This window comes from Limanda limanda, chromosome 1 (assembly GCF_963576545.1).
Source record: "Limanda limanda chromosome 1, fLimLim1.1, whole genome shotgun sequence".
Classification (NCBI taxonomy): domain Eukaryota; kingdom Metazoa; phylum Chordata; class Actinopteri; order Pleuronectiformes; family Pleuronectidae; genus Limanda; species Limanda limanda.
The window spans coordinates 38,217,952-38,236,229 of record NC_083636.1 but is presented as its reverse complement, the minus strand read 5'-3'; the positions used below and the strand labels follow the sequence as shown (position 1 = coordinate 38,236,229).

Here is an 18,278-nt window from a genome sequence, read left to right as displayed (position 1 = left end):
TACATGTAGAATGTGTTTCTGTCATGTACTGTTTTCCTGAAATATAACTTATAGTTTCACTTGACCTGCTTTGTGTCTTTTAGTTTTTTTTAAAGAATGGTAATATTTTGTTAATATTACATTATATATTTAATTTTTTGCCGTCACATGTAAATGCCATAAACTTGTTAGCTCACATCCTGATTAGGAAACATCCTGACAACCCAAGTTGTTTTATCAGTATATGATCACGAGGAATCTTTGAGATTTGATCTCCTAAAATCACTTTCTCACTTTGAATGTGCCAATTCCCCTTCCGAATATCCGAATATGACATAGTATGACATCATGTATTTTGGCAAATTTATTCTCTGTGTTGTAAAATGCAAAGTTTTCCCAGAGAGCAGCGGGTGTTTTCCGTGCAGCAGCAGCTCTGATACCTGACACCGGAGTTCACAGACCGCAGGTCAGGTTACATCAGCCGCAGGGCCTCCATTATTTAGATTTACCTCATTCCCTCCTCTCCTTTGTTTTCATTTTCTTCCTCACTGTGTTTTAGGTCTTATTCTGATTTATCATAGTTTATTATCCACGATTAACCTTTTCTTTGTTTCAAGATTTACTTCTTCTTCATGCAAAAACTGGGCTTTCCTGCTCCTGGGCTCTTCAAACACTGCACTGTGATCCATTGTGTTTTCAAGTATTACAGTGGTAGTATCAGCTGTTCAGGCTGGTCATGCACAGCTAACAGAAGGTGAATGACAAGGTGGAGAAAGCCCCTAAGAGGTTTCACCACCAAGAATTTATTCAGGATCATTTACGAACAGTTTGCTGTAAGTGTCACGGTGAATGAATAAGTCAACATTCATCAGGAAACTTGTTTTGAGGACTTGAAATCACATCATCAATGTGTCTTTGACTGTTGAATGGCTCTGCTGGTTACACACGCACACACACAGACAGACACACACACACGCAGGTCTTTAACAAACATCATTTATTAAAAATAAAGTTTTACACAGTGTACGGCAAACAAATCCAGGCATTAAACAGGGTCAAAGGTGATGTTATGTCTTTATAGCTCACTATGAGTTTATTAACACTGTAGGGAGGACCAGAGACAGTCACAGTAATTGAAAAGTGCAGAATGGTGAATGACACCCGTGCACGAGCGGTAAATGTAGATTTGCAATAAAAGCTTACAGTACCTTTGTTTACGTGAACAAACACCACTATGATTCAGCAGCTGACATTCAAGGAAGTGACACAGAAACTTGTTATACTACAAACTCCCATTTCAACGAAAACCCCAAATTCAGCTTCCTCAAATCTAACATTCGGTTTTGCTAAAGTCTATATTTGAGTTCAATGCTCAGTTACAAAAATATCCCACTATTTTCATCACTATAGGCGTTAAACCACTGTTTTGGTGAATCAGTACAAGACCTTTTTATTACAAAATGTGCATTTTGACATAAAATACCTTTTAAGGACAATTAAAAATGGCAGCCTAAGCATAAATAATTGACTTTGAATATCACCTCACATCTCCTATGCTGTTGGGTAATGTTATAAACATGAAATAACACTTTTGTCAGTCATGCTACTTCCACAAAGTTCAAGTTGGTTCATCCATCATCATTTTTCTACATGTCTTCATCAAATGTGCATATTTGTATCCTCTCTTCAGCTCCCAGCAGATCATTTAATCCCTTCCCACTAAAACACAGCTCTAAGGCACAGTCAGTTTTTCTTTCAGCCTTCATCAGACCCAGTACTGGTCGTCTCCGAGAGGGGGGGACCGAGAACTCACAGAGGTCTTGAATCCTGTAGCGACAGCTGGGAATGCATTACGACAAATCATATTATTTCTTTGATTAAGGGAACAACGTCTAATATTCACATCGCCAGCTGCTCCATCAGCTTCGAACGGCCCCCAGAAGGTCATCCCGGGGGCCAGGCTCCGCCTCCTCCTGGGACTTAGGGCCTCCCTCGGCGAGGTGGGGCAGCTGGCAGGGCCGAGCGGCGTGACCACCACAGATGGCATCGCCACGCTCCGCTCCGGCCGGCCCAGATAAGGACTGTCCTCAGCGGGCATCACCACGGCGGCCAGCTCCCGGAGCAGCCGCTGCCGGGCCTGCTTCTCCTTTCGGCGCCGGAACACCAGGATCAGAACCACGAGAATGATGATGAGGAGCAGACAGGCCAGCAGTGGCAGGATGATGAGGAGGGGGTCGGAGGCGGGTCGGGGGAGGACCTCCACGTGAACGGCGTTGGCGTCGGGAGGGATCGCCGGCCCGTGTTTGTCTGAGATGAAAGGAGGGTGGGGTTGAGCAGCGTGAGCGTGACCCCGACCCGCTCCCTCCGCGGCGCTCCCTGACCGGCCTCCATGACTCCCGCTGCGTGTGTGGTTGCCCCAGCGACCGTGAGGCCTCAACCTGGGCTGGGTCCGGTTGTGGTTCTTCTGTGACAGGATGTGAGGATGCAAACCCACCTGGACGTCACTGAGCGCCGTGGATCCCCCTGCTCCGCCTCCTCTCCCTCCTCCGGCAGTCGTCCTGTTCTGCGTCGCCATGGTTTCCGTGGTGTGTTTGCCACTTGCAGCGTCATCTTTATTTATACCAGGACCGTGATGCATGTGGTGGTGGGGCATGATGGTGAAGTGAAGCTCGCCCTTCGCCGGTTGGACGTTTCCAGCCTTCACGAGGAAGATGAAGGAATCGTTGAGAGGTCTGGCGGGGGTGTGGCCTGTAGCGGTGGCGAGCGTTGATGTGTTATCTTGGAGCCGGTTGTCGCCGTCACTCAGAGTCTCTTCGATGGCGACTCGGCCTTGCAACACGTCTCTGAAGGTGAACGACTTCAGGACCTCTGATGCTCGGTTAGGGTCGTAGGTCATCTGCGGACAAGCACAGACAGGCAACGACACAGCAGAGGACAGAAGAGAAATTATATGGTTGCTGAAAATATCTCATTGCACACACACAACACAAATCTTTAAGCTATTTTGAATCAGATATAGACTAATTGACACTCGTTAGAGCAAAAACCTCCGTCAAGGCCCAACAGTCCCTTTAAATTCCACATCATGTCCTTCATAAAAGATTTATTCTTTGACAGAAAGCTCAGGTAGAAATGGAGTTGAGCATTTTGTTGTTGAGTTTTACCTTGACTAGTTTTCCATGTTTTGGTGGCGACAGAATCTCAAACACCGGGTCAGCTCGGCTGATCCTCGCCAGCTCCGAGGCGTCGATCATGGCTTTCCCCAGTTTCACGGCGATGCCACTGGGGACTCGGACCGGCTCCCTCAGGTAGATCAGAGGCCGCACAGTGACCTTCACCGTCTGTGCCGTGACATCTCCATAATCAACGCCGGGTGACGAGGCCGACACTGAGACCCGGAAGAAGTCCTCTGATTCGCTGAGATCGGTCATGTGATAGACGACTCGCCCAAACTGCAGGTCCTCGTGGCGGAAGGTGGTCACCTCCAGGTCGTTGATGGCGATGCGTCCGTGGCGGGGGTGCGTGGTGACCGTGTAGGTGACGTTGGCCGGGCTGCGGCCGTTGGTCTGAGCTGCCAGCTGGTCGGTTGTCAGGACGACAGCGGTCCGGCCTTGAACTAATGACAGGCCGGTGTTGTTCACCATGGAGACAGAGGGTTTAATCACCTCCAGGCCGAACAGCTTGTAGAGCGGGCGGTGGTGACCGTCGGTTACGTTGAAGTAGAAAACTCCTGTTGAAGCCTCACCCTGAGTGAGAGAGCACGAGAAGGAAGGAAGGATGAAAGAGAGAGGAAATAAATGACAAAAAGCATAAAAATAAAGTTTAGTTTTCAGTGAAATCACTAGAATTATAAATATATTTATCAAGCTGGTTTAAAATCCCTGCAAGTTGACGACAACAAATTCAAGAAAATTAAATATTTACTAACAATTCCAATTTTCTTTATAATGACTCCATATGCATACATCTGAACTGTTGATTGTGTGTCACCTCTTTTTTAGAGAAGTTTATAAATGTGTAGCTGTGGAGGGGAATTGACAGAGTGTTTTTTACAGCTCAAATGTGGAGGATTTGTGTGTCTTTAGCGGCCCCTACAGGCCATACGACAACAGTGCAGTGATAGGAAACTAACAGACGTCAATGCATGAGTTGTTTTCCATTTAAATACTTTTAGGTTGGCAGATGGAAAATCTCCGTGATGCAGAGTCACTCCTTACCTGCTGAATGAAATGCAGCCGGCCGTGGTTGACGTCGTACTGGGTGAATGAGGTCACCGGCTCAGGTCTCTCCCCCAGCGTCAGGTAGCCGCTGTTGGGTTTACTGATCACCAGATAGTGCAGCTCCTCTGGAGGGTTGTCATGGTCCTCAACCTGGATACAGCAACGTGTTAAACCATAGTTAACACTGAATTTAATGAATGTCAGAAGGTAAAAACAACTTGTTAACAAAATAACTATTAATAAGATCTGTTCCCAGACTCACATGCAGGTAGTCTGAGCCCAGGACGACTCTCTCTCCGACCACCACCTTCATCCCCGGGGTTCTGCTCCGGATGAGAGGCGGCTGGTCGTTGACTGGTGTCACCGTGATGTTGAACGTCTCCGTCACCGCCAGGCTGTCCGTGACTCTGCCATCAGAAACCGCTTCGAGTGACGGCAGGGAGGGCGATGATATCGAATAGAGAGGGGAGTAGGAGGAAGGGAAAGAGGATGAATCAGAGGAGAAAGCAGACAGGGACGATGAGGAGGAAGAGGAGGAAGAGGAGGAGGAGAGATCTAGAGGAGCAACCCAAGCCTGGAACGTGAAGCTGTCACTCAGAGTCTCAGAGTTGTCGTGAATGTATGTGATGCCGAACTTATTGAGGGTGATCTGAGAGAAATTTGGATGGTTTCTGGGGAAGGATGGAAATAAAAAAGAAACCAAGGATGTTAACATAAAATAAGTCTTAATCTCCCAAAGGATCACTCTGGATAGTTTTGACTACTTTTACTAGTGGGTAGAAACTTTGAGGCATCAAGAAATGAATCCCAGCACCTGGTGAGATCATGTCCTTGCATAGACAGAGCCCCGTGACGCGGAGGAGAAATCACACGGTACAGGATGTGGTGGTCTTTCCGGTGTTGATCAGGAACTTTCCCCAGGAGATTGGAGGCATCGAGTTTCGCTCTGTCGATCGTGACCCTGCCTCCCTCTGCCACCACAGCACCTGAACGACAGAAACAGTGTGTTTGTATATTCGTCCTCATAACTGAGACGAGGTAAAGTCAGTGTGAATATGCAGCCTTCAATCTACTGTGGCTGCAGAGTCTGAACATCTATAAAAACAGTTTATAATATATATGTAATACAGGATATGACTCAGACCAGCAGGATGTTAATACGTTTAATGTCTACTTAAAAAAACTGCAGTAAATATGGATTAAAACTGGAATAGTGCAGTGTTTTAAATTGACTTGGACAGTACCTGCGTTGTTCAGTAGTCTGGTGTTGTGTTGATGTTTGTTTGCCAGGTAGGAGACTAAGATGGTGAAGGTGTGAGGAGCCAGGAAAGCAGGAGGAGAGGACACGGTGAAAGAGAAAGAGTCTGCGGCCGACCATCCCACCGACTCCGGGTTGTTCTGATCGTACAGGACGACTCCGTCATTCACCTGAGAGGACATGTAGATATAGATATATAAATATAGTTTACCACCTCATTATACAATCTGTACAACTCAAAATGTAAGATCTTAGACCTCCTACCATGCTTTGCGTGAACGTAGAAATGTCCTGCGTAGAGTTGTCAGGCATGCGTCGGAGCAGGCGGCCGAGTTTGGGAGGAGCGGTGACCGCAAACACCACAGAGTGGTTTCTCCCGACATCGCTGACATCATCAGTTACCACCTGAAGCTCCTGCTCAGTGATCGGTGTCACAGAACCTTTAAAAAGGTAAAAAAGACAAAGTGGGAGGAGGCCATGAGTTAACTGTGGTTGTATGCATCCGGTCCAACCTGTGCAGTTTCAGTCTGCATACACTTTTACAGATTCATATGAGGTCACTGTGACCTTTGAACTTAGAGCACTAAAAATGTGTTCACAAGACTGGGACAGACAGACAATCTGAAACATACTGCTTCCTGCCACTGGAGACATAGTGATAAAAAATGGGTGCGTTTATGGATATTTTCCATCTTTTAAAAACCATGTGTTTATCTGAACAGGCAAATTGTTTCCTAAAGACTCCAGCACTTAACCTGCACTTAAGGAAGTACACAGATTTGGACCAAGGGGATATTTTGTCCCTGAGTTAGCTGATGTACCTGGGTAGACCTCCATCGGATGGTTTCTCTGCAGAGTGAGGACCAGAGAGTGGGCGGTCGTGCTGAAGATCTGACGAGGGGCAAAGTTAACGCCGTCGTTCACCTGGAAGTGGAAGCCGCCAGCCGGTGCACCTGCATAAAAAGAGATAATTCGTAGCTAATAAAAACTATGCACCATTTCATTTAAATCTGCCGATCTTCTCCTCCGCTCACCGCTGTGCACAAACACCAGCTGTCCGCTCTGTATGTGACTCTGGGTGAAGTTCAGGATGTGCTTGGAGGGGGCGGTCCTCAGAGCCAGGTGGCCGTTGCTGGGCGGCGTGACGATGAACTCCAGCCAATCAGACAGAGTGTCAGAGTCCTCGGCACTGAGGTCGTCGGTGGTGATTTCTGTCACCGAGCTCACCCACACCTAAGGAGCCAAGACGGAGGATGGATGGAAAAGAACAGGAAAGGGTTTTATTGTATTGAACACTTCTCCGTCACCTCTTACCTTCAGACCCCGGTTGGTTGTAACGACAGGAGTCTCATCGTTCACCGGCGTAACGCTGATGTGGGCGGTGCAAGGCAAACTGTGCTTCCCGATTTCTGTCTGATTGGCCTGGAGGGTGAAGTTGTCGCTCTGTGTGTCACTGCCGTCGTGGATGAAGGAGATGTAATCACGTTCCAACTGGAAAGTCACAATATTTCATTTAAATGCACGGGAGGATAATCAGTTGATCTACTCTAGATGTTTTTTTTGTGTTCAGTCAGACCTCAGTGTGTGTGAAAGCAGTGATGGGCATCCCCGGTATCCGGCTGTGCTCCAGGTGTCCGTGTCGCGGTGGAACAATGACTTGATACAGGAAGTTCATGTCTGAGAAATGGTGATTGGCTACCTTGACGATATCAGGGGTCAGCAGCAGGGATGACCCCTCGTCAAGGGTTAAGTCAGACACCTGAAAAACAGAAAGTGTGATACATCTAATAGTTTAATGGAATTGTCACGTCCATCTAGATGCCAAACTGTACCTGTAGAGGGAGCAGGAGAGGAATGATGTCGATCTCCAGCCTGATGGGTCCGACTTTTGTGACCCCGTTGGTTGCCTCCAGCAGAACCGAGTCGTTGATGCTTCCTGCCGCCTCCTGATGATACACCATCAATCCCTGGTTCAGGTCGTCCTGGGTGAAGGAGGTCGTCTCCTCTTCTCTGTTCCCCTGCGAAGGAACCAAGAGGACAAACCTATTGAATTCTGTGTAAATCCTTGGAGCCTAAGATGCAGAAGTTCACAACTTCCGGGGCCGAGTTTGCTCTCGGTGAAAGAGGAAAGTGACAGGAAGTCTAGAAAAGGAAAACTTGAAAGTAGATTAATTGTTTTACACAGCTTTTAAAACTAAAGATTATATTTGAACGGCTTTTTTAAAACTCCACAAACCATTTTCTCTTTTTCACAGTCAAAGCTTGCATGCCACAGGGGTCAATCACCCAGTTCTCTGTTCCCATTAGCTCTGCTGGACCTTTAATTGTGTTTGAGGCTTCGGAAACACAATTCTCTGCTCCAATTAACTTCCTTTCCAGCATCCGTAGGCAAAAAACTTCCAATACACCGAGAGCAATTAGCAGTTACAGTTGGCCGTACCTGATAGAGCTGCAGTTCTCCACTATTCTGGGACTCGTTAATGGGGGAGGACCTGTGGAGGAAACCAAGGGTGGGAGGAGTCTGCACGCTGAAAATGATCTCTGAGGGCTGGCTGTCCTCGTGGATCACCTGGTGGTAAGAATAGAATAAAATAATGACCGTGGAACAAAATAAATGTCAAAATAGACACAATTGATGGATTTAAATTGTATTTAATTGAATCTGTATAAATCTGATATAGATTTAGATGTGATCCAGTCATAGATATGAGTATTCTTTTAGTTTGATGGGTGTTAGAGTGATTTTACTTGCCTCTAAATGCTCCCTGGTGATGGAGACATTCTGTCCCTCCTCCACCACCACCACACGGTTACTCATGACCGTTGGCTGCCTCTGATGACTCTCCAGGTAGATTTTTACCGGCACTCCAATGTCCAGGTGCACCTCCCTCCTCCCTCTGTCCGGTTGCCTCTCGTTGCTCTTCTCCCTCGCTTTGGCCGTCACGTTGAACCAGTCGGACAATTCCTGGCTGCTGCCGTCGTGGTGGTATGCCAGGCGGCCCGCCACCAGATCCCACAGGGTGAATATTGAAATCGCATCTGCTCTTTTCACGGTGTCGCAATCTCCGTTGGCAAAGCAGAGGGCGCCGCGTTTAGGGGGAAGGAAGACCTCGAACGTCACCTCCTGTGGGTCTCGGATGTCGAGGTTGCTGAAGACGCTGAGGTTTGCAGAGGTCAAGGTCATGATCCCACCTCGCTGGAGCACCAGGCCCGTGTTGTTCTCCACTTGCAGGTAAGGATCCTGGGCCATCACCTGTAACAGTCAGTTACACAACAGAGACAGAAAGTAATTACAGCAGCAGTAGGAACACACATCAATATCATCACAGGCTTTTTTGTGTTAACACTAAAATACTGTATATTGAACTACCAGCAAATCATTTGTAGAAGTATAAATATTGTTTCTTCTTCGGCAGCTTTTAAGATTTTTCTGCCTTCTCTTGATGCTCATGGAGTTTTCACATAAGACACATTCGGTGTGAAGACATTATAATCACCTCCAGCAGTGTTGAAACATAATGTTTCCCATCAGATACAAAAAGCACGAAACGCCCGAAACTCACTCCTTTGTGGACAAACAACACCTTTTTCTAGAGGAGGAGAGAGAAAAACATCAGATATTTAATTTACAAATACATTTATATATATGATGAATATCTGGATAATTATCTTGATTTTTTAAAAGTATTTTAGGGGGGTTGATTGTTGATTTACGGTTAAGAAATTTGTTCATATTCTTAATTCTACTATTAAGTCACCAGGGTTTTAAAAATATTTTTGAATTGTTCGGACATTAAGGGCAACAACAAACATCTGAATAGTAAAACAACAAATCTTTATACCTTTGCTTTGGTGACTTGATGTATTCTACCACCTGCAAAATGAGTAAAAGATAAATCATCGCTTACCTGCTCAAGGTCCCGCTGTGTAAACTCGTACAGTTTGTGACTGGGATTACTGGCCAGCACCAGCTCTCCCATGGGAATACCCCTCCGCGTGTACACCAACCACTCGTCCTCGAAATCTGAATCCTCGTCCCTGTAGCGAAGGTCGCTCAACGTCACCAACCTCTGGCCATCTCGGGCAACATGGAAAACTTTATCCACGACCCTGACAGGTCTCTGATCGTTGACGAGCCGCACAGAGATGTTGAAGGTGTGTTCGCCCGTGTTTCTCTCCTCCCTCTTGCTGGGCTGCTTACGTGGTTTATAAACCAGGATTTGAAATGTAAAAGAGTCCTGCTTGGTTTCACTGTCATCGTGAACGTACATGATCCTCTCCTCCGCAATGTCCCGATTTGTGAAGACTGCGATGTTGTCGTTAATGGACGTTGAGTTGGAGAGATTGATCCTTCTGATCTGTCCATGCTTGGGGCTCGTTGTGATGTTGTACTGCACTTCTCGGTTACTTGCCGTGTGAGTAAAGAGGATTTCTTTGGTGAGGACTTTACTTCCACCTTCCGGTATTGAAAGGCCTTCGTTTACAACAGTGAAGGCCGTCGACTCAGTTTTGATGTTGATTCTGAAGTCGTAACTTGTCGAGTTGGCGTGCATTGAAAAGACCTGAAATCTGAAAGTGTCTCTGGTGTCATCGAGGAATCGGTTGAACAGCTCGTACTTCAATAAACCCTCGGTGATATTCTTCTGGCTGAAGGTTGAGTTCTTTTGTGGAACGTTGTTGTCAAAAAGCAGTCGACCTTTCTTTGGTAGTGTAAGGAGTCTGAAGTAGAGGTTGTCCTCAGCGAGTCTGACCCCCTTTGAAACAACATGGAGGTTCTCGGGAGTGACGACAGCCGACAGAACACCGCTGACCTCCATCTTGCTTCGCGTGACCTTGAAGTGGATCCAGCGTACCGTGATGGGGACAACAACCTCCTCCTGGACCAGGGAACCGATGCTGATATTACATTTGAACTGATCAGTGATGTTGTTCTGGGTCTGAAGGCCCCGGTACGAGCTGAGGTATCGGATCTGTTCTTTTTCTAGACGTTTTTGAGAGAACAAGGTCGTCGATTTCCAGTCGCCACTGGAGTGCATCCGCTGGAGCTCGCCATATTGAGGTGGCTCTATCACGTCATATTGGATTTCCACTGCCTGATCAACCACATTCACTTCTACTGCAAGATGACTGGTAGTGATGATGGCAGCCTCACATTGGTTCACCTCCAATCCTGTGTTATTCACCAGTTTGTGTTCGAGTGCCACCGCCATGATCCGCAAAACCACCGTGTTGCTTGTCTGCAGAAAAGAGAGGAAACAACGAGGAAATACAGAGAATACCTGGGGGTTTCTGCTGGTTTATTTTAGTTTAGGAAAGCTGCTCCATCACTTACCTTCTCCCCGTCGCTGACCCTGAGTGGCAGCCTGGTGGTGGAGACCCCAGAGTGGACAAAGCTGATCTTACCTTCCTCCAGATCATTCAATGAGAACAAGTTAACAGCCCTGGAAAGACAGATGTAACCCTGTTAACATGTTCTGTTTAAGTCCGTGCTCTACACTTCAACTGCTGGTTGTAAGAAGATTTGTGAGGTAATGTAAAGCCTCACAAGCACCAACCTCTCTGGGTAATCCTCGTGCTGAAGGTGTCCGGCCTCGGTGTAGAGTTCGCCGAGGGAGCTGAACATGAGCTCTTTAGGACTGCTGTCAGGGTCCGACACTCTCAGCACATCTGTTGTCAACTGTGGACATTGAGGATGAATTCGTATTTTAATTTCTTTATGCTAAATTAGCACAAATATTCATATCATTCGGCTTACCTGTCGTTTGGACTTCTCCAGCAGAGTGAAAATATTTCCCTCTGGGAGGCTGAGCACAGGCGCATCATTGACAGGACTGATTCTAATGTCAAACCGATGCAGACGTTTTCCCCTCAGAAACACAGGAAGCTCCTTCTTACTGGAGAAGGTTGAGAACATGAAGAAGTCGGTGTGATCCTCTGAACCGCTGTGAACATACATCACACGGCCCTGCCACAGGTCGAGCATACTGAAAGTCCTGTCGTGCTCCTCGATTCCGATTGTGATGGTCCTCTCTTGCTCCACCTCTTCTAGCGTCCCATCAGGGCGGAGGTCGAGCCGGAGCTGACCGTGAACAGGCTGCTCCTCAATACGGAAAAGCAACTGGGAAGGATGGAGACCCAGTTTACGAAAATTCAGATTCACCTGAAAAGAAGAGAAAATAGAAACAGGTGGTATTTTTTTAATTTATGTTTAGGAAAACTTAAAGTAAGTACTGCAGGAGACAACAGATCCTACCTTGATGTGTTTGGGCTCCAGCGGTGCTCGGCCTCCCTCTGCTACATCTAGCTTTCTCAGCAACAGGAAGTTAGGGGTCCTCTTATTGGTGGTCACTGGTTGTGAGGTGGTAATAACCAGCTCAGCGTGATCTGTTGGGCTGTTGGTCATTCCCTTCTCAAGGTCTTGTCCCATCTTACAGCCCACGGTGATGTCCTTCGTGATGACGGCATGAGGGAGGCCCGTTTTCTGAGTGTTCACCCTAATTTCTCGGAGGCAGCCTTTAAAAGACGAGGCAGAGAGCAACCCAGCTTGCTGCGCCACTTCCCTCGTTTCCTTATCCAGTCCTCCGAGGAAAAGTGGCCCTCTGAGCTGGATGACCTGGAGCTCCGGACCCAGGTTGCCCTTGATTAACTCCTTGTCTACCTTCAGCTCCAGGCTGTAGGGTAGCAGGTGTAGCTGGATGGGATACCAAGTGTGGTTGGTGGTGACATGAGTTAGAGAACGCAGTTCAGTTTTACTCCCCTCTCCATTTCCTATTGTCGCCACCAGGTTACCATCTAAGATCTCTATAGCAACAAACCCTCCCTGGTTGTTGGAGCTGTACAGGACTATGCCATCTTGTTCTCTCTCAGAGGGGTGAAGTTCAAATTCAAACACACCTTCTTGTGGTACATCCCATGGGGGGAGTGTCATGAAGGCTTTGGAGCTGAAAAAACTCACAGGATCTTCTTCTGTGGCAGAAAACTGCTGATTACAGCCCAAAGATACCTCGTGGACTTTCTTGTACGCAGAATACCGCCGCAAACCAGACAAAAGGTTATGTTTGTTGAACATCACTTCATCCACACAACCTCTAAACCCAGAGGAAACGTTGAGAATGTAGGGGTGGTTAAGACCCGCTGCTCCGCCAACAAAAAGTCCATCCTCCACAGTGAGCTCCAGATCCGGCCCTGGCATATGGATGCTGGTGTGAGAGTTGCGGTCCACGGTCATGGTGACATTATGGCGATCATGGGTCAGCTCCACAGAGTGCCAACCCAGGTCATTAAGGTGAATTCCCATTTCTGTACGTAGCAAACGTTCACCTGAGCCCAGGTCTAGACTGACCTAGGGGAGGAAGGAGGAGGTGAGCAGAGAATGAAAAAAACATATGAAATAGAATTGTTTTCTTTGCACAAAGACAAACTATAAGAGAAGAAGTACAGGAGAAGAACAAGAAAAAAGTGTGTATGCATATATTAAAGAAATATTCCATTAAGAAAGTATAATCAAACTATTTCATGTGCAGCTGCCTGGCCTTGTTCATTGAGCTTTCATTAAACTATGTGGTCTTCCCTCTTAACATGGTCATGAAGAAACTTGTTCTGAAATGAAGCCAGTGCCAAAGGATTTATTTGTTTCCCCCTCTGTGAGCAATCTGACACCAAGCTGTGTGCAGTGAGGCTTCTCTCCTCAGGATAGTAAATGCCAACATATATGAGCTAAGATGGCCCAAGGGACAAATACTTTCCTCCTGGTTTAAACGTGCGAGGCATCGTTATGTGAGCCTCAGACCGTTTTCACTGCGACTAAAATGTTTTTTGTCCTTTCCAAAAGTTATATATATCCTATCAGTGTCCTTTAAATTGCAGTTGAACAAATAAATGATTCCTGGCAAAATACACAAGTCTGCTTCAATAGCCTACCTGCAGAAAGCCAGAGTTCAGTTCCAGCAGCAGGAAGTCTCTTCGACCTGCTGCCAGGAAAAGCAGCCCTGCCTGACTAGAGGTTCGAAATCGGACGTGGAGCCGGTTCTGAACGGATGCCTGCACCGTTCGCAGGTGGATGTAACCGTCACCGTAGAATGATGCTGTAACAATAAAATAAGGAGACAGGTGAGAATCTGAGGCCAAAGTTGTGACCAGATCGAGTCTTTAGTAGAGATTATTGGGCTGTAAGGCATTTGTGCTTCATGCTGACATATTAACCCTTACAATGTATTTACCTGAATATGTATATTCATCTAATACTAGTCAAACTAGCATTTAGTAACCAAACACCAGAGCAAAGACAGTTTGGGTTAATCTGTCCTGACTGTTCTGTCAATGTGGAGTCTACTCTGCACTTTGAACCTACTATCTGAATTCAATTAATGGCTGCTAATGTACTGTGAAGTGGGTCATCCTGAAACGTTCACTGACACCGACTGAACTTTCCTTCCATTCAACCGGCTGCTCTGAATGTAATCTAGTGCCGCGTCCCAATAGAACCTGGAGCTCGGCCCCTCGGAATGACGTCACACCCAAATAACCGGAGTTCAAATCCAAACGGCTGATGGGTAAAATGTTTTGATCGATCTGACCTACAAAGCAGTGTTGAAGCACTCTTCAAAAATGACTGTGTGTGTGTGTGCGTGTGTGTGTAGTGAGAGGGATGTTTCAAGTTAGAAAGCAGATATAAACAAAAAGCTATTGTTTGTACATTTTTGCTTGTTCCACTTAAAACAAAATGTATTCTCTTAGTTCTTCTGTTCTTAAATCGAACATTATTTTATAATCTAATTTGTATAATCATATTGACTTTAAACCTTTAGAAACTCTGCTTGGGAAATGCACTGCCAGAAAAACTTCAGGTTTGTAATCAAGGATATTATTATGATGTGTGTAAAGACTGGTTCCAAACAGAAGTCCTCAGTCAGCAGGCTGCCGGCCCAGCATGCCGCGCTGCATTAAAGCCTATAAGCCTGTGTCAGTGTTACCCATGTCTGTCCATCTATCTCTAATCTGCCTCTATGATACCAGTGAACACTGGATTATTAATAATCCTCCTCCAGTTAGAGACACTGGTGAAGCCATGTCTCATGAACAGGTGTAAGGATTACAGTCGTGGAGCAGACACAGATTGTTAATAATGAATTCATCTGTACATGCAGCAACTTTTCAGATGGTATTAAACTCTGATACTTTATATGTATGAGGCAGTTATTTATTATTAAGAGGACTCAGATTTAGGAATGAATCAACACCAGAGTAAAAGTAGTTTTATAAAGTAACATTTGAAGGGTCTAGGAATATTATTTAGTGTCAGATGTTGCTGTTCCTCTGCATAACATAAGTAGCTGGAGGTATCCAATCAAATTATAATCCATTATCCTACCTACAGCATACAGACATATGCATTAAGACAATACTTACTTAAATTGGACGAATTTACTTCAAGATATTACATTATTAACTGACTACACAGAACAAAACATTAGAAACCATATTTCTACGAACTTTGATGGGAGAAAAACTTTTCACAGTGTTACTAGTTGCATTATAGCAATGCACATATTAATTAATAATAAAATTGCAGCATGCATGTTCTCAGTTGTACCTTCTTCGCCAGGTAGAGAGGAGGAGGAGGAGGAGGAGGAGGAGGGATCTTCTCTTCTCTGCAGCAACTCACCTCCGTGAACTTGTCCTGTGGAAATCAGCAGCAGCAGAAACACATCAGCCACAAAACTCCCCATCGTTGTTCAGGCCTCTTTTAACTTGCACTCAGCTGAGAGCAACATCTGGCTGCCTGACGACACCATCCACTGAGTTCACTGCTCCACTGAACAGGTCTGACTCTGCAGCCTCCTCTTTGGATCACAGCCTTTTAGAAAACATGTACCTGAGAGCTGAGAGAACAGAGGTGGAGCTCCTCCCTCTGACCCTCCCCTCAGCAGAGCCAGGTGTTGTAGCACCAATCATCAACACAAGGGGGAGGTGTCAACACGTACACTTGCTTCATAGAAAGTAAAGCAGATAAGACTGTGTATTTATATTTTATGGAAATAATCAATAATACAGGTTTTTCTGTTAAAGATGCAGATGAGACTTGTTTTGCAAAGCCAAATATCCAACTATATTCTTAATTATAAGAAAATATTATTATCCCATCTCCCACTGATTCAAAATGCAGCAGCAGGAGTTTCAACAAAAAAAAGCAACATTCTTCGGTCTTTTTTTATGTGTTGTCTTTATGCTAGGTGCATTATAAGTCTGAGGACATCTGGTGGGCAGGTGGAGTATGACAGCTTATCGAAAAAGTTCTCAAATACAGAGCCAGCACACATAAATCTGGTTACCGTAACAACAGGGTGTGCAGTTAGTAACCGAAATGAAGTGAAATGAAGTGACTTCCAGATGGATGGGATTGGGCCGGAGAGAGAGAGAGAGAGAGAGAGAGAGAGAGAGAGAGAGAGAGAGAGAGAGAGAGAGAGAGAGAGAGAGAGAGAGAGAGAAAAAATGAGAGACAGATGAAGAAAAGAAAACATTGATGTGAAGATTGAAAAGGAAAAGAGAGAGGTGCCAAATGGCTAAACATTAGAGAGAGGGAGGAGAGAGAGAGAGAGAGAGAGAGAGAGAGAGAGAGAGAGAGAGAGAGAGAGAGAGAGAGAGAGAGAGAGAGAGAGAGAGAGAGAGAGAGAAGTAAAAGGGAGCGTGAGGTCAAAGGCGGGAAGTAGCTGCCTGCTGATTGAGGTAAAGTGGAAGTTTGGGTGTGATTGTTGAAACTGCAGGACACACTCCCTGGTCTGTATCCTGAAGCCCCCCCCCCCCCTCTAACCGACGCGCACACACACACACACACACACACACACACACACACACACACACACACACACACACACAGACACACACAGGACTCAAGAGTAGGGTCCATTAAAGTGAAAAGACACATGAGTGCCTTTATTCAGCTGGAGATTGGAACCCGGCGTCTCTTCTTGGCTCCCACATGAGAGGAGCTTCAGTTCCCAGGAAGTTGAAGAATAGGCCCCGTAGCCTGGTTTCTTAAACGAAGGGGTCGCACCCAAAGTGGGTCACAGTTCAGCCGGTGACGGCTCCTCTCATGAGGGGAGTGGTCGGTGTGTTTATAATGAGCCCGGGTCCCACGCTGAGAGGATTAACGTCTTGTCTTCTAGGCAGCAGAGGTCTGTCAAGCTAACACTATCAGACCACGGCCTTAAACAATGTTTATAGTGAACTCTGTTTGATAACGTTCACACTTTACTGATCAGTTCTCTGCATCAGGACACATTTATAAGAACCTTTGTCCCCTCTCTGTGTATAAAAAAAAATGAATAATGTATAAAAAAGGTCCCATAGCTCAGCCACCCCACCCTGTAATTAGCATGTGTTGCTATATAATAGATTAATCTCATGAAAAACATGATGTCTTTCTTCATAATCCGTTCTTTTTTCATTCCCCCAGTCTTCTTTTCACCTTTAGTTGATCCTGACAATAGAAGTGCTGACAGGAAATGATTCTGTATGAATGAAGAGGGAAGTGATGACATGCAAAGGTTTTAAATCAAATCATCACAATTTTTTTGTATTGTCAACTTTTTCCCTATCAATACAATGGTACATTAGAGAGAGCACATGCTGTTTTCACTTTCACAACTGTGCAGCTGGGTTAAGAAAATAAATAAAAAAAGTTACCGGATGTTTTTCAAAAGCTACAACACCTACACTGGTGTTACAGAAAGGAAATATTATAATGGCACTGAATTGAGTTCATAACTCCGCCAAGGTCCAACAGTCTCCTTAAATTCAATGAAGCCTTGTAGCTCAGCCAATCAAACTCTACAGATCATGAAATCATAATCTTCATCGTGGAAGAATCATCATCAAGATCCATGTATGATTCCCTTGGGAAATCTGTAAAAAATTGTGGGCAAAAACTCACTGTCTGGGTGGGGGGAATTATTTACTTTATTTATTTAATTAGTTTTATTTCATCTGTGTGTATTTTTTTTATTATGTTATGTAATTTTCTGTAATGTTTAATTTAGAGTGTTCTGTATGCTCTGCATGTTCTCTTGCATTGTGAAAATATTTGGAAAAATAAAATATTCAAAAAAATAAATAAAAAACTCAATGTCTCACAATATTAAGGAAAGTGACAAAATAGAGATAAACTGAACTAAATGAAAATGGAATGAAAGAGAAAATCCTGGGTCGTGATGTGCAGCAACATTTAATGGGTTCTCTCCTGAGTTATAACACATCCTCATTATCACATTGTGACAAAACCTTGATGATTTTGTAATATTTAAACTGTTTTTCTTTATATAATATGTTGAATCTTCTATTCATCCATACAGGTGGCACGGCGTAAAAATATTTAACAAAAATAATACCCTCACGCAGGCCCTAGAAACGGTCGGTGGTTTTAATGAGAGTGGCGTCCACAGCTATGAAACTGGTATAAAACAAAGCGGAGAACAGGAACCACCTGGCTGAGCAACAGGCAAACAGCGAGGACCAGGAAGAGATGCAGGATCGGGACGGATTTAACTCCAGCCGCAGCTAAAACAACAAAAACACACGGCACAGCCGGAGGGTCGAGCCGCAGAGGTCCTTGCTTCTTACCCTGTCACCTACACTTCACTGTGTTTAACAGAACATGTAAAGAAAAGAATAACACAGAACCAAACCTGCTGCTTCCCTCAATTGGAAAAATCATGGATGGCCTGTTTCCCTTTTGTCCTTCGTTTCCTCTCCTCACTTTGAATCCTTCCTTCCTCACCTTGTGCGTTGGTGCATTTATTCATGTGAAATCTATTGATTACTTC

At 45.3% G+C, this 18,278-nt stretch overlaps 1 protein-coding gene across 1 annotated transcript; it reads right to left on the bottom strand.

The window, feature by feature from the left end:
• Nucleotides 1–1,744: 1,744 nt before the first annotated feature.
• On the bottom strand, nt 1,745–15,185 carry LOC133012175 (chondroitin sulfate proteoglycan 4-like). The gene is made up of 22 exons (XM_061080160.1): nt 15,122–15,185; nt 13,378–13,541; nt 11,711–12,799; nt 11,213–11,617; nt 11,013–11,134; nt 10,790–10,898; nt 9,366–10,694; nt 8,955–9,047; nt 8,210–8,710; nt 7,898–8,026; nt 7,290–7,475; nt 7,034–7,216; nt 6,772–6,948; nt 6,492–6,690; nt 6,279–6,410; nt 5,722–5,897; nt 5,444–5,627; nt 5,014–5,185; nt 4,462–4,870; nt 4,197–4,349; nt 3,144–3,725; nt 1,745–2,875 (listed from the first exon to the last, which is right to left on the bottom strand). The coding sequence occupies exons 1-22, from the start codon at nt 15,183–15,185 to the stop codon at nt 1,745–1,747; spliced, it is 7,689 nt and encodes a 2,562-aa protein (XP_060936143.1).
• Between the last annotated feature and the right edge of the window lie 3,093 nt (nt 15,186–18,278).

Bases quoted from the DNA above. Each gene is read 5' to 3' on its own strand.
- LOC133012175 (XM_061080160.1), bottom strand. From the start codon at position 15,185: ATGGGGAGTTTTGTGGCTGATGTGTTTCTGCTGCTGCTGATTTCCACA. The intron at 10,695-10,789 runs GTAAGTGATGGA...TCTTTTCTGCAG, and splicing joins GGGTCAGCGACGGGGAGAAG to ACAAGCAACACGGTGGTTTT. The intron at 4,350-4,461 runs GTGAGTCTGGGA...TGCTGTATCCAG, and splicing joins TGGGCTCAGACTACCTGCAT to GTTGAGGACCATGACAACCC.